This window comes from Orcinus orca, chromosome 3 (genome assembly GCF_937001465.1).
Source record: "Orcinus orca chromosome 3, mOrcOrc1.1, whole genome shotgun sequence".
Lineage (NCBI taxonomy): Eukaryota > Metazoa > Chordata > Mammalia > Artiodactyla > Delphinidae > Orcinus > Orcinus orca.
The window spans coordinates 73,344,146-73,361,319 of NC_064561.1; the positions used below are offsets into that span (position 1 = coordinate 73,344,146).

The window sequence follows — 17,174 nt, forward strand, 5'->3', positions numbered from 1 at the left end:
TATATACAATTCCTATCCAATACCAGCTGGCTTCTTTGCAGAAACTGACAAGATGAAACTAAAATTCATACGGAAATGCAAGGGACCCAGAATATCATAACCATCTTGGTAAGGAAGAGAAAAGTTGGGAGGACTCATACTTCCTAATTTCAAACTTATTACAAAGTCACAACAGTCAAGAAAGTTTGGTACTGGCATAAGACAGACATAGATTAAAAGAATAAAATTCAGAATCCAGAAACAAACCCTCACATTTATCATCAACTAATTTTCAACAAGGGGCCATGGACACCAAGACATTTCAATAGGAAGAGAAGTCTTTTTTTTTTTTTTTTTTTTTGCGGTATGGGGGCCTCTCACCGCTGCGGCCTCTCCCGTTGCGGAGCACAGGCTCCGGACGCACAGGCTCAGCGGCCATGGCTCACGGGCCCAGCTGCTCGGCGGCACGTGGGATCTTCCCAGACCGGGGCACGAACCTGTGTCCCCTGCATCGGCAGGCGGACTCCCAACCACTGCGCCACCAGGGAAGCCCGAGAGAATAGTCTTTTTAACAAAAGGTGCTGGGACAAATGTATATCCAGATGCAAAAGAATGAAGTCAAACACCTACCTCATCAAATACAAAAATTAACTAAAAATAAATCAAAGACTTAAATATAAGAATTATAACTATAAAAGTCTTAGAAGACAACATACATATAAATGTTCATGACCTTGGATTAAGCAGTAGTTTAATGCTACATTAAGATACCAAAAACACAAACAGAAAAAGTTGATAAATGGGACATCACCAAAATTAAAAACAATTGTGCCTCAAAGGGTACCATTAAGAAAGTGAAAAAGGCAACCCACAAAATGGAGAAAGTATTTTGCAAATCATATATTTGATAGAGGCCTTGTATCTAAAAACATATAAAGAACACTTAAAACTCAATAATAAAAAGACAAACATACCAAGTTTTTAAATGGAAAAAGGATCTGCATAGACATTTCTCCAAAGAAGATAAATAACCAATAAGCACAAGAAAAGATGTTCAACCTCATTCATGAACAGGGAAATACAAATCAAAACCTCAACAAGATACCACGTCACACCCACTAAGATGGCTAAAGAAAAAACAGGACAATAACAAGTTTTGAAAAGGATGTGAAGAAATCAGTACTTTCACTGTTAGTGGGAATGTAAAATGGTGCAACTTCTAGAAAACAGTCCGGCTGTTCCTCAAAAAGCTAAACATAGTTACCTTATGACTCAAGTATATACCTTAGGTATAGACCTGAGAGAAATGAAAACAGGTCCAAAACCCTCTACACACATGTTCATAGCAAGGGACATCCCTGGCAGTCCAGTAGTTAGGGCTCCGCGCTTCCACTGCAGGGGGCGTGTGGGTTCGACCCCTGCTTGGGGAACTAAGATCCCACGTGCTACACAGTGTGGTCAAAATTTAAAAAAAAAAAAAAAAAAGTTCATAGCAATACTATTCATAATACCCAAAAAGTGGAAACAACCCAAATATTCATCAACTGATGAAAGGATAAACAAAATGAGGTATCTATACAATGGAATACTATGAGAAATAAAAACAAATGAAATATTTTTTAAGGGGGGGGGGTAGTGAAATACTGATATATGCTATAACATGGATGAACCTTGAAAACATTAAAGTGTAAGAAGCCAGTTACAGAGGACCTCATATTGTATGACTCCATTAATATGAAATACCCAGAACAGGTGAGTCCAGAGACAGAAAGTAGACTGGCAGTCGACTAGGTGGGGGAATGAAAAGTGACTCCTAATCAGTACAGGGTAGCTGTACTGGAATGATGAAAGTGTTCTAAAATTGATCGTGGTAATATCATGGTGAATATATTTAAAACCACTGAATTGTACATTTCAAATGGGTAAATTGTAAGATATGTAAATTTTATCTCAATAAAGCTTCTATTAAAAAAAAAGGAAACAGAATGCTATTGTGGAAACTGATCTGTTATGGGTGACACCAATATCTGTGTGCTGTTTGGAGATGTGGCAACTTCTTAAGTGTTTATCTGATACTTCATTTGACACGTCATTTGATCAACAGATTTTAACATCTATCTAGTGGACAGGTTTGTGGATCCTTATCTTTTGATACCTATTTTTTGCTACATATTTCACATAATCTTTCCACTGTAAAAAATTGCTTCATACCCTTTTACAGAGCAGTAATATTTTAAAATCTGAATAAAAGAGTAGAAACAGGTTGATAATGTGGAGAAATGAAATATCAAGAATTATAATTTCCCACTTTCATAAGAAAATAGTTGTCACATTTAGCAACCACAAAACATTTATCCTGAAAAACATATTGAACATACGCATTCTGAAACTGTGAGACTATTTCCAAAGCAACAGTGTGGCAAGGTATTAGTAGCAGGTGCAGAATGAGAAGAACACAAACTAAAAGATACCCGACTTCTGGAGATGGATGGTGGTGATGGCTGCACAACAATGAGCATGTACTTAATGCCACTCAAATGTATACTTAAAAATGGTAAAATGGTAAAAAAATTTTTTTAATTTTTAATTTTGTGGCTGCACTGTGCAGCATGTGGGATCTTAGTTTCCCGACCAGGGATTGAACCTGAGCCCCTGCGTCGGAAGCATGGAGTTTTACCACTGGACCACCAGGAGAGTCCTGTAAAATAGTAAATTTTATGTTATATCTGTTTTACCACAATTTTAAAAAATAGTTGTGGGCTTCCCTGGTGGCGCAGTGGTTGAGAATCTGCCTGCCAATGCGGGGGACACGGGTCCAAACCCTGGTCTGGGAAGATCCCACATGCCGCAGAGCAACTAGGCCCGTGAGCCACAGCTACTGAGCCTGTGCATCTGGAGCTTGTGCTCCACAACAAGAGAGGCTGCGACAGTGAGAGGTCCACGCACCGCGATGAAGAGTGGTCCCCACTCACCGCAACTAGAGAAAGTCCTAGCACAGAAACGAAGACCCAACACAGCCAAAAATTAATTAATTAATTTAAAAAAAATAGTTGTAAAAAAAAAGATCTTCCACTACTACTGTTCAATAAGTGGAATAAAAATCCATCAGTAATATGTTTTATTTTCTTTGGAGATGAGATATTTTTTCACTGAGATACAATTCACATACAAAAAACCCCACACTTTTCAAGTGTACAATTCAGTAGTTTTTAGTATATTCAAAATAGTCCCTAGGGCTTCCCAGGTGGCGCAGTGGTTAAGAATCCGCCAGCCAATGCAGGGGACGCAGGTTCGAGCCCTGGTCCGGGAAGATCCCACATGCCGTGGAGCAACTAAGCCCATGTGCCACAACTACTGAGCCTGGGCTCTAGAGCCTGTGAGCCACAACTACTGAAGCCAGGGCACCTAGAGCCCGCACTCTGCAACAAGAGAAGCCACCGCAATGAGAAGCCCACTCGCTGCAACTAGAGAAAGCCCGCTTGCAGCAACGAAGACCCAACACAGCCAAAAAAATTAATAAATAAATAAAATAATACATTAAAAAAATAGCAATTCCTATAAAAAAATAGTCCTTAGTTTTTCAATATGTGTCTTCTCTATTCTTAATTGCATAGTCCATCAAAGTAAGTACAATACCTTAGAAGAACAAATCATTTTTTTTTAGAAGAACAAATCTTATGAGAAAAGACCAGGTGAAAATATGTGTATATTTATTCATATCAAAAGCAACATTTACGCCTTTGTAAGTGTAAAAAAAAAATAGTGCCCCCACCTTTGGTGCACCGAATCCTCATGACTGCCTCAAAGCCAATCTTCCGAGTGAGGTATCTCTGTAGTTCCTTCTGTAATTTCTGCACTTGCACTGGGTTGTGCTGATGGTGATAAGAGGGATAATAATAGACACTACCTGCTGAATACCGAGAAATACAACCTGGAAGAGAACACATACTCCTTTTAAATTCTGCCATTAACTACTATTACTACACCAGAGTAACTACAAGCATTTGAATCAATCTTTCCTTAGCCTCCTAAGATATTGGCAAAAAAGAATTATTTCATCCCTTTAAATAGTAATATGGAAATTTCTCTATTATAAATATTCAGAGTATAAGACTATAAGGTTTATTATAAACTAAACTAACTTCCCAAGGGAATAAGAATTCTTTCACTTTGCCCTCTCTTTAACATATCGTCATAAAAATACCATTTTGACATTCACATGAGAAAAATAATCACTAGGAAGAACTTACCCAGAGAAGCCAAATCAGAATACTGTCCACTGAGAAGGAATAAGTCAACAGCTACCTGCTGACCAGAACAGTCCAAGGCTAATTTCTTATAGAAGTCAGTTGATGGTGTCAAGTGAATTTCCTATTCATAATTACAAAGAGAAAAAATTTTAAATCATTAAATTGTCATAAAATTTATACACCTATCCATATATACCAAGGGTTAACAATTATCCTTGGGCATTCTACAAAATCCTTTTGTTCCGTGATATTTCCTCTTTTTTCAGTATGAAACATGTCCTGCTTAAGAATTTACTATTTTTTTTTACTTTTAAAAAGAAATACACCTATTATACTAATTTTGATAATCTATTAAATGCTTATTATGCTGGAAGCTTCTAAATTCATATGTAATACTTTTCATCTATCATAAGAGATGGGTACTATCGATATTTTCATTTTATAAATATAAGGAAAAAGAGGGGCAAAGATATTATGTAACTATTCAAGCTCACACATCTAAAAAGCAGTGAGACTTAGGCAGACTTATTCCAAGACTGACACCTTAATCATTACAGTATATGGCCACACTATCATAATCTTTTGAGAAATACACATCTCAAACTAAGTTTACACACACAAGGTGCTCAAAAGCAATCCATGGCAGTCAATATACCGAACCATGACTACTTTTTATTCATCATCCAGGTTCTACTTTGTCCCTGGCAAGCATATTCTCTTAGTCTGCCTGACTTTCTCATCAAAGGCAGGTGGCATTGCTATGGCCTGCTAAAGATCTATACATAAGGTAAGGGTGAATCAGATAGAAAATAATGTAATAAAATAGAAATGTCTACATAAAAGAGGAGAAACGCTTTATCCATTTCCTTATATTCCCTCCTTTTCACAACTGAAAAATAAATTTGAAATAAGCTCTGTACTCAAAGGGACAAAGCACCAGCATAAATCTTATCATGCACTTGATGATTTTCTAACCTTAGCAGATGACCTTTGGTTGGGTTCCTCTCGTGGTTTCAGGGCTCCCACTCCAAGAGTTGGGAGTTGTGTTTGAAAAACAGACATTCGACCACCAGTTGGGGACATCAGCTTAAAGGCAGCCTGAAGGGCTGGACCCAAGGCACTCTGGGTCTCCAGGGTCTTGGTGAACATTTGCGGCAAAGTTTTCAGTAAATCTTGGACGAGCTTGTGAAATAAAGCAAGAAAACTCAAGAGTGTTACAATAAAAAAAATTTTTTTCACGTTAAGTCACTAACTCATACAATAGACAAGACATTGAGTCATGATGATGGTCAGAGAATCTACAGACAGTACAGTAAACAATGAAGTTGGTCAAATGACAAGAAAGCCATTTTAAGTCAACATTATAAATTGGCAAGCAAGACAAATCAAAATTGGGGCCTTACAGTTCTTGCACATGCAGTAGTCCAGCAAGACTATAAGTCCAAATATATCCAAAAGAACCATCACAGTTTAGAGAGTTTACATATTTAAATGCCATGAAATATGGCCTTCTCAATCACCTCTATACACTTTATTCTTTTCAGTTCCAAAGTGCGTTTAACTCTTCCCTACTGCAAAATCTAAGATAGCCAGTAAATTTGCCAACTAGTAATATTACTACAAAAGAAAAACAAAACAAATAACAACTACCTATTCAGGTTAGGTTGTACAAATAAAGAGAGTTAATGGGAAAAAAATACTTCACACTATGGCGAAGTCACCATTGCCAACAGCTGAGACCATAGACTTGCTAGTTAAAATGTTACCCCTACGGCATATATGCATGTACAGGGTAGACAACATCCCCCCTTCAGACACATTCTGTTCACCTCTCACTGTATTATGTCATGGCAATTTCCAGGCAGGTAATAAGAGTTTCTTCTGAACTGACCCCAATGACACTCTGTGAATCAGAAAAGCAAAGGGCACTGAAAGCAGCCTAAAGTGCTTCTATGTAGTGACCAGAAGCTTATCTCAGCAACCCTCCCAATTTCCCAAATGGCTGGCAAGGCAGGTTTCCTTCAGGTTTCTCTCATTTATGGAATAGGCTTATCTTCTACCCTACTACAAATGGATACATTAAACTTAAAAGCAATCAGTTCAAGGGCAAAATCAAAAGCTGTTCATCTGATGAATTTTAACTAACTGCAAATATAAAATGCTATACATCTTAGAAATGTCACAGAGAGAAGCAAAATTCTACTTAAAGTTCGTTTTAAAAATATATTCCTTCAACATTTCAATTAAACATGTCAGATAGGAAAGTGTCCCTTACCTCTTTACTTTCATTTAAATTTACTAATAAGTTCTCTGGCATAGGTATAAAAACATCTGAAAGAACAAATAAATATTTCTCTTAAACAAAACTTAATTGTTAAAGATGTTCCAAATACATAACAGTGATATAATTAACCACCCCCATACTTAGAGAAGAGCCACCTTCTCCATTTGTACAGCAATGTCTACGTATTTTCAGTCACCAAAAGAGCACTGATTTAGGCTTTTACTGCAGCTTATCTATTACCATGTAAAAGGTAAATAGCCTCCCAAATAGAAAATACTGACCCACAAGCACTCAGTAAGGGTTTGTACAAGTACTCTGCTTCTTAGGTTAAAGACAATGTAGAATCCTGCTTTAGAATTCTTGCTTAGCCCCAGAAGCCAGCCAAAGAAACACTCTTGGCATTAAAAAAAAAAGTTGACTAAGATGACACACAAGAATTCTGTGTCTTGACATGGAAGTAATACAGCCCACCAACAGCTCTGTCATTCATAAGGCACATACTTTCTCATAAAGAAGGCCCCCATTATACTTATGGGACCACGAGGTCAAGTGAATCAGGAGGTATGCTAAATGGCCACATCAGAAGAGCTTCTCAGGATTCAAATTTATTCTTTCTTAGGAATTAAATATCCTTTCTTAGAAGGAAGCAACTGGGAAGGAAATGTGGGTGGTGATGCAGGATTATGAGGGGGTCTCACTTTCTACATTTTTGTACTATTTTTTATTAAAAAATTACAAAAATAAGGCTCATCATAATGTTCATGAAAAATAACACCAACAAATAATTTGAAACATTAAATACTTTAACTATCATATAAAAAATGTACTATTGTTTAGATTTCTTCCTTTTTCTTTAAAATTAAACAGATTTTAATAAAAGTTTTAAGATATAATTCACATAACATAAAATTTACCCTTGCAGAAGATACAATTCAGTGATTTTTTAATATATGCATAGTTGTACAACTAACACCACTAATTCCAGATCCTTTTCATCATCCCAAAAGGGAACCCCACACCAATTACCAGTCATTCCTCAATTCCCCGTCAACTCCCACAGCTCTAGGCAGCCACTTTCTGTCTCTGGATTGGCCTATTCTCGACATTTCATATTAATGGAGTCACACTATGAGGTCCTTTGTGACTGGCTTCTTACACTTAGCTTCATGTGTTCAAGGTTCATCCATGTTGTAGCATTTATCGGTACTTTATTCTTTTTTATTGCTGAGTAACAAAACATTTCATTGTATGGATATTCTACGTTTTGTTTATGTTGGGTTGTTTCCACTTCTTGGCTGAGTTGCTACCAACATTCACATACACATTTTTGTGTGGACATGTTCTGTATTGTTTTATTTTTAATAATTCATATTTAGCAATTTTAAAAAATTGAAGTGTAGTTGCTTTATAGTATAGACATATTTTTAATTTTCTTGAGCATATACCTATTAAGTAAAATTGCTGGTTATATGGTAACTCTATGTTTAACTTCTAGAGGAACTGACAAAATGATTTCCCTAATGGCAGCACCATTTTCCATTCCTACTACTAGTGAATGAGGGTTCCAATTTCTCCACATCCTTGCAAATACTTGTTACTGTCCTTTAAAAAAATTTTTGCTATGTGACATCCAGCAAGGGATATTCCATTTATCAGCTCATGTATAAAATTGAGAAGCTGGACCATATCAGTAAATTCACAACTTGGCCCATCATCAGAATCACCTGTTCAGTGATTTTATTTTATGCCAAATAAGTAGCTGGGTAAATAGATAAGGGAAATGAATGACTGACGTGGCTGCTCTGTTGTGAGACCTGGAACAACCAAGACAGAAGGGGGCTCTATTCAACTATTTAATTTTAAAGTTGTACAGTCAATTCTCCTAATTCATAGATTTTATAGTTGCAAACTTGCCTACTTATTAAAATTTATTTGTAACCCCAAAACCAATACTCATGGAACCTTCCCAGCTATTCAGATATGCTCAGAGCAACAAAAAATTTTGGTTTTGAGAATTTTTTTAAACTGGTGTGATGTGGCATTTCACTGTGGTTTTCATTTGCATTTCCCTGATAACTCATGATGTGGAGCATCTTTTCAAGGGATTATGAGCCAATTGCATATACAGAATATTGAATATGGTGTATTGAATAGAAACATGTCTATTCAAATCCTTTGCCCACTTTTTAATTAGGTTGTCTTTTTAATAAGTTGTAGAAGTTTTTTACATAATCTAGATATAAATTTTGATCAGATACATAACTTGCAAATATTTTCTCTCATTCTCTCATTCTTCACTTTCATGATGGCATCCTTTGAAACACAAAAGGTTTTAATTTTTAATTTTTAAAAATTTTTATTTTTTTTTAGTTTATTGAAGTATAGTTGATTTACAATGTTGTGCTAATTTCTGCTGTACAGCAAAGTGATTCAGTTATACATATACATTTTCTTTTCCATTATGGTTTATCACAGGATATTGAATATAGTTCCCTGTGCTCTACTGTAGGACCATGCTGTTTATCCAAAGGTTTTTAATTGTTAGGAAGCCCAACTTATCTGTTTTTTCTTTTGGTATTTGTGCTTTTGGTGTTATATCTAAGAAATCACTGCCTAATTCAAGGTCACAAAGACTTACTTCTATGTTTTCTTTTAACAATTTTATAGTTTTAGTCTCATACTCAGATCTATGATCCATTTGGAGTTAATTTTTTAAACTGTGGTAAAATATACGTAATATACAAAATGTATCACCTTAATCATTTTTAAGTGTACAATTCAGTAGTATTAAGTACATTCACAATGTTGTGTAACCATATCATTATGTATCTTCAGAACATTTTCATCATCCTAAACAGTACCCATTAAATAATTTCTCCCTTCCCACAAGCTCCTGGTAATCTATAATCTACTTTCTAACCTATATCTCTATGAATTCACCCATTCCTGGTACCTCATACAAACGGAATCATATAACCTTTGTCCTTTTGCATCCGGTTTATTTAACTTAGTATTGATATAATGTTTTCAAGGTTCATTCATGTTGTAGCATGCATCAGAATTTCATTCTTAGGGATGAAAAATATTCCATTATATGTATATACCACATTATTTAATGAATCATCTCTTGATGGATACTTAGGTTGTTTCCAACTTTTGGCTACTGTGAATAATGTTGTTATGAACATTGGTGTATGAGTATTTGTTTGAGTTTCTGCTTTCAATTCTTTTAGGTATATACTGGGAAGCAGAATTGGTAGATCATAATGGTAATTCTATGTCTAACTTTTTGAGGAACTGCCAAATTGTTTTCCATAATACTGCACCATGCTACATTCCCACCAGCAATATACAACAGTTCCAATGTTTCCACATCCTTGCCAGCCCTTGTTATTTTCCATTTTTAAAAAAATAATAACCATTCTAGTGGATGTGAAGTGGTATCTCATTGTGATTTTGATTTACATTTCTTTAGTGACTAATAATGTTGAGCAGTTTTTCACGTGTTTATTGGCCATTTGTACATCTTTGGAGAATTGTCTATTTGAGTCCTTCGTCCATTTTTGAATTGTGTTTTCTTGTTGTTGTTGGTGAGTTGAGAAGCTCTTTATATTAATCCTTCATCATATGTGTTATTTGCATATGCATATATTTTCTCCCATTTTGTGACTTTTTACTCTCTTGACAGTTTTCTTTCATGTACAAAAGTATTTTAACAGTGATAACATCCAACTTATTTATTTTTTCTTTTGTTGCTTCTGCTTTTAGTGTCATATCCAAGAAATCACTGCCAAACCCAATGTCATTAAGATTTTCCCCTATGTTTCCTTCTAAGAGTTTTACAGTTTTAGTTCTTAAGTTTAGGTCTTTGATCCACTGAGTTAATTTTTTTTTATATGGTTTATGGTAAGGGTCTAACTTCATTCTTTTGTATGTTTGGTTTTCCCAGAACCATTTGTTGAAAAGACTGTCTTTTCCCCATTGAATGGTCTTGGCGTCCTTATCAAAAATCAACTGAACATATTTGTGAGGGCTTATTTCTGGGCTCTCTATTCTGTTCAATTAATCTAGGTCTATCCTCAAATACTTTTTGAATGAGCTTTAACATTAACTTGTTTTTTGTTGACATGTTCAGAACTCACTTTACCTCCATAATTCTGTTTCCTCTTCTATAAAATGAAAGATTTGACTGAGGGACTCTTTTTTTTTTTTTTTTTTTTGCGGTACGCAGGCCTCTCACTGTTGTGGCCTCTCCCGTTGCGGAGCACAGGCTCCAGACACGCAGGCTCAGCGGCCATGGCTCATGGGCCCAGCCGCTCCGCGGCATGTGGGATCTTCTCAGACCGGGGCACGAACCCGTGTCCCCTGTATCGGCAGGCGGACTCTCAACCACTGCACCACCAGGGAAGCCCTGAGGGACTCTTATAATTCCAAAAATCTTATGATTTTATACTCAAGGTTTTCCTCAGTATAGTAGAATCATACCATATGCTGCTAGTTTGTTGAACAGTCACGAAATATTTCTAAAACTAAAAGCTCCTCAGGCAGTTCAATAATTTTAAGTATATAATATATACCTTCAATATCTGAAACTATTAGCATCTGAGGTTGAGATAGACCTTCTTGAAGGCTGTAGAAGTGGATTGTACTATCAAATGTTATGAAGCCAATTTTTGTCCTAGTGTTGCCAGGAAGCCTAAAAACAAATTCAGAAGAGTATTTTGTAGTTTTCCCATATACATATATACCTAAAATATCTGCAAAGAGTTAAATACAAATATCTACTTCTGTGTTATGAAAACTGCCCCAACATAAATGTTTTTAACCCGTGCAATGTTTAATCACCATGAAAACATACACTACTCAAAAGAAAACACTATATATAAGTCAAACAATCAACAAAACCCAGCAATAATACAGCAATCCAAAACTCATTATACTATATAAAGTTATATCAATCACTTAGGAAATGAGATATAAAAAGTAGTGGAAAGTATATACAGAAGTTTGTAGATGATTTTAATTTATAAAAAATACTTCAAAAAAAATTACCAAACACCAACTCTAAAATGTAATATAAATTTATGAACAGCATATCTTTAAAAAAACATGGCCCAAACCTCTTTTTATATTGTTTAATGCATTCATTTAAGATGATCAACAGAAAGATCTGTTTTTGAAGAACTTAAATATGTAGACCATAGTTTCATAAGGGGAAAGACAAACTAGTTTTCATTTTTGTTGTTCATGCTTGGGTGAGTCAGTGAACTCTCTCATCAACAGACAATCCCCATATATAACCTACAACATTAAAAATACAAATGCTGATAAGAACAAGAATGCCCTTCGCCAAGGTGAGGGAGTTAGTCCACTTCTGATGAGATTTGGTCCTACACATTCTTCCTTACACACAAGAGCACAATAGTATTTCATTACACTGAAAGGTCACATTAGCTTTTATGTGTTACACTAAGTATCTAAGAACCACTTAAAGTACAGTTATTTTAAGAGGCTTAAGAGATATGACCAGCAAATGCAATGTGTAGATACTGTTTAGATTCTTATTTCAACAAACCCACAGTAAAAAGACATTCTGGAGACAACCAGGAACAAAAATTGAACTGGGTATTATATCACATTATGGAATTATTGCTAATTTTGTTTGATGTGATTCTCATATTTCAGTTAGGGTTAAAAATAATTCCAAGTATTTCTAGGTAAATGATATACTGACTGAGATTTGTAATAAAACACTCTAGGGAAAAAAGGGGGAAGGGCAGGGTTAGATGAGGCAAGAACAGCTGAATGCTAAAAATATTGAAGTTGAAGGTGGGTACCTGGAACTTCATTACATTCTTTCTATTTACTACATATTTGAAATTTTTCCATAATAAAAAGTTAAAATAAATTAATGTTTCTCAGAGAAAGTGAGGCCTAAAGTTATCTACTGATTTAAGTGGACTTTTAGAACATAATTACATAATTTTTAAAATATAGTTTGAAACTACTTATTCATTTTACAAACACCGTTTATAATTTAACCTGAATTAAGATACTTACAAATCCAGATTGTCTAACAAACTCTGGCAAACTGAATTCAAGTATCCAGTTTCAACTGCATTGTGAGACACATCAAATACAAAAAGGTACACTGGAGGTTGAGGTGGTCGTAACTGAAGGAGAAAAAGGATCTCATTAAATACAATTAATAGAATTAAATTTAAACTTACCATTTGTTGTGTCTATATAGCAAAAGAATAAAATAAGCATTATTTACAGATTAAGTGGAGACCACAATAAATAATAATACATTAAGAAAATAATATAGAAAGAAGTTTTCTTCAGATGCATACTTAGAAAAAGGACAATGAGGATATGATTATCATAGGTCAGAAGAGTATTTTTTTCTAGGACAGGAAGAGGAAGAAATGTGATCAGAAAGGTATTTATGAGCATCGGTAATGTTCAATTTCTTGACCTGTGTGGTGCAACAGTGGTGCTATGATTATTTGGTAACCTATATATTTATATTTTATAGGCTTTTCCATATGTACATTATATTTCACAATTTAGGGAAATGTACAGCTCTGAAAATGACAAATCAAGTTAGCCTGAGCTGGTTATTTAATCAACACACTTCAGCCAAGTTCCAGAAAAATGTACAAGTGTATTTTAAACTTCCAAGTTCAAAGATTTGTTTTCAATTCAGTAAAAAGCCGGGGCGGGGTGGGGAGGCAGGTACAAAATGGGAGATTGGGATTGACTGATATACACTACTGTGCATAAAATAGATAACTAATGAGCACCTACTGTTTAGCACAGGGAACCCTACGCAGTGATCTGTGGTGACCTAAATGGGAAGGAAATCTAAAAAAGAGGGGATATACGTATAACTGATTCACTTTGCTGTACAGCAGAAACTAACACAACATTGTAAAGCAACTATATTCCAATAAAAATTAATTTTAAAAAAAAAAGCTCGTCATGAAAGACAAGGAAAAGCTAAGGAACTGCCACAGATGGGAGCAGACTAAAGGAACAGAAACTAAATGCAATGTGGATTGAATCCTGGGACAGAGAAAGGATGTTAAGTGGAAAAACTAGTGAAATCCAAGTAAAGTCCGTAGTTTCATTCATAGTGTTGTGCTAGTGTTAATTTAAGCTTGATGACTGTCCTAGAGCTACATAAAATGTTTACATTAGGGGTAGCTAGGTGGACTCTTTGTGCTATTTTTGCCATCCTTATATAAGTCTAAAATTGTCTCAAAATAAAAAGTATTTTAAGTTTTCAATAAAAATAATAAAATAAAATAAAAAGCACCAAATAACCACAATCAGAACTCCACGTGTAGTATACTAACTTTTATATTATTTTGCACATATCACTTGCAAAATCCATAGAATCTGTTGCCCAAGAGGTAAGTCAGGAAGGAAGAAAACCTCTTGCTATAGGCAAATTTCCAAATTTAAAGGAAGCCATTTTTACAAAACCTGGGAGTTAAAGAAACCCAGGAAGGCCAATTCAAAAGAACAAATGCTTCTGATTTTTTGGTTTTAATTCAACAGAGGGACAGCTACACTACAGAAAGCGATCACCAGCCATTTAAGTGTCACAAAAATGTTTTCTACACTGAAATTTCTATGTGATGAAAAGAGACTGATTCTTCAAAATATCTATACTAAAATGGCCCCAATTGACCAGATAGAGACTATTCCACAAAAATATACTAAAATAAAATATTAAAAGTTGGTATTAAATCTTATCTTCATATTCCCTTTCCTTAGAGGCAATTATTGCATGCGGAAAGGGAAATCAAATCAAAAATCCTAAATTTTTATGAGACCTCTAGCACCTGCTAAAGAAGATCTGGAAAGTCACCTAACTAAATTTGTTTCACATCTGTAAAACAGGATTAACAGCTTAAGAGTTACTTGTGATAATCAAAAATATATAAGTGCTTTACAAAATGCATAGTGCTAGTTAAACATTAGGCATAATTATTATCTTTTCAAATGCAAGACCTCAGATATTCACACAAGTGTATAAAAGTAGTTGCAAAGATGATGTGCATCACATCATTATTTGTAACAGAAAAAACTGGAAGTGACCTAAAAGTAAGTATGATCCCAATAATATATTGCAAATTTCTGGATGGATGCCCAAGAAACATAAGTGGAACTTTACACTTTTACTTTTCAAACTTACCCTTATATATAAATTAACTACTTTTATAATGAACAAGGATAACTTTTATAAATTAAAAATATAAAATTTTGGTTAAAGGATTTTATATTTTATTTAAAACGAGGTATAATGAAATATTTGTGCTATATAAAAATGAAAGTTTACCATGTATTCTGAAGGAGCCATAAACTCAATAGTAGCATTTTGAACTTCAGGTCTTCTATGAGGTTCTCCATAGACTCTGGTCAAAGGGTTGTACATGAATTCTTCAGGAACTATGTGAGTTAACAATATATAATGTTAAAACTGAAAGGATTAAGTTTAATATAGCTTGCGTTTGGCTGTTTTTTTTTAATTTAGGAATTTATAAATAATTCAATATAGACTAAATATTAAGGGTTAAATACACTTTGTTTTTGAGTCCCATTCAATTCCCCTCCACACTGAATGGCACTAAGTATGTTTTGCTTTTACAACCACAAGCACTATGATTTTTCTTTCCCTATCTTCTAATATCCTTTTTTCTCTTAATTCTTGGAAAGCTGCTTTCCTAAAGTAGTTTGAAAGGATGATAAAAATTCATTAAATGCCAATTATTTTCTTAAATGCAAGACTAAACTTTGTCTTAAATTTCACAGTGGTACATGGATAATAACATTTGACGTATGAAATGTACAGACTCTGGTTGCCCCTAGAAAGCTATGGTAAAATACTTCAAAGGTTAAAGCCTAAGGGTATGGTGAGTTTCAATAGTTATAAGACCTCTATGGAATATCAGTTGCCTACTGCCTATAAAACACTAGTGCTCAAAGAGTATTTTCTAAATTAACACATTTTTGACCAGAGACATATTACGGCCACAGGCGTTGGTTTCTGAAAAAATCCCCCCCTCATAATTAACATTTCATCTATCTTCCCAGGAACTGTGTAAAAATTCAAATTCCTATATATGCTTAAGGGTAAGCCATAGTTCATGAAATGGTCTGGGCTGCACACAAAAGTGACTTCAACCCTTATTATAATTTAATTTCATATATTGAAGCATATATACATAAGATTTTAAAAGTGTACTAAACACTATAAATACATACATTTTCTACATTATTACAGAGTAAAAAGAATGCTCTTTTTCTACCCTCACTTCTACTCTAAAAACACAAACAATAAAAATGGTTAAAAAAATCTCTCAAGTGTCCGCCTGCCGATGCAGGGGATATGGGTTCGTGCCCTGGTCTGGGAAAATCCCACATACCGCGGAGTGGCTGGGCCCATGAGCCATGGCCGCTGAGCCTGCACGTCCGGAGACTGTGCTCCGCAATGGGAGAGGCTACAACAGTGAGAGGCCCTCATACCGCAAAAAAAAAAAAAAAAAAAAAAAAAAAAAAATCTCTCAAGTTCCTCTATTTCCCAATGCTTAATGAAATTTCCTTCTAAACAGAGACCAAATTTTCAATGTGGGTAACAGCATGCCCTTTTTTTCTTCTCTAATCTTAATAGAATGTTGTTGGTTAGATGATATTCCTCAAATATAAATTGTGAAACAGTTACTGAAGAAGATCCCCTCCTCATCAGCTACTAAAAAAACTACATTCAACTAACCTTCTAGCACTGCCCACCTCCCTTCATACAGCAGTGAATGAAGCTAATGGCAGCTACTCTGTGGGCTTATTTTCTTTCACCCTAGAGAAAAGGCATGGGACAATTTCTAAATAAAAATATTTCTTAAATTACAGGCTTAAATAATACCATGAAATATGCCATTTATTATATACCCAACAGAATAAATGTAAAAAAGTGGTATCAAAGTAGTATTATCACATTTTTTGCTTAAGAAGTATATTATTATTTATATATAAGTATAAATGCCTAGAAAATAGTTAAAAGAAGTTATATCTGAGTGAAAGGATTACGGGTAAATAAGACCGGGTTTTGTTTTGTTTTTTAACTTCACATTTGTGTTATCTGATTTCCCTACAATGCATGTAGAAATGTTTAAATGTTTAAAAAAAAAAAACATACCATCATTGACTCGGTAACATAAGTTACATTTCCATCTCCTTTGATCAAGAAAGCTGACAAAAGGGTTGATGTATGTCCTGCATGAACGGCATCTCACAATTGTACTAGAGGTAACCACAGGCAATTGCTGAAAAAAAAGGACTAAATTATTAAAGACAATGATGATCATGTCTAAAGGTCAAGCACTTAATCCATACCTTCCAAATAATTGTTGGGATATTATAATTTTAGAGAAAAAACTAGGGTAAAAAAATGTGTCCAAGCTGCCAAACAAAAAATTATGTAATGAAATGTACTGGTTCTTAAACCCTAGTGATTTTCCCCAGGACCATTCTCATTAAATTTTGCCTTTTAAAAAGTATTTATTTTCTCATTAAAAGTTTACATTGCAAAACCAACATAGTAAATTTACAACATATCTGTGAGATGAATGGTGAAGGAAGGATCAATATTCTAA

The 17,174-nt window shown here is 34.6% G+C and overlaps 1 protein-coding gene across 4 annotated transcripts in view; it reads right to left on the bottom strand.

Moving 5' to 3' along the window:
* SEC24A (SEC24 homolog A, COPII coat complex component) overlaps window positions 1-17,174 on the bottom strand; it is a 63,770-nt gene that overhangs the window by 19,634 nt on the left and 26,962 nt on the right. For 3 of the 4 annotated variants that reach the window (XM_033409891.2, XM_033409892.2, XM_004282115.4), the window contains 8 exons: window positions 16,718-16,844; window positions 14,864-14,973; window positions 12,574-12,686; window positions 11,091-11,209; window positions 6,505-6,560; window positions 5,205-5,411; window positions 4,230-4,350; window positions 3,752-3,910 (listed from right to left, as the gene is read on the bottom strand). In XM_033409891.2, the coding sequence (XP_033265782.1) occupies window positions 3,752-3,910; window positions 4,230-4,350; window positions 5,205-5,411; window positions 6,505-6,560; window positions 11,091-11,209; window positions 12,574-12,686; window positions 14,864-14,973; window positions 16,718-16,844 (1,012 nt within the window). Of the gene's footprint in view, window positions 1-3,751; window positions 3,911-4,229; window positions 4,351-5,204; window positions 5,412-5,441; window positions 6,133-6,504; window positions 6,561-11,090; window positions 11,210-12,573; window positions 12,687-14,863; window positions 14,974-16,717; window positions 16,845-17,174 lie in introns of those variants that run through there. The other variant, XM_033409893.2, reaches the window with a different exon arrangement.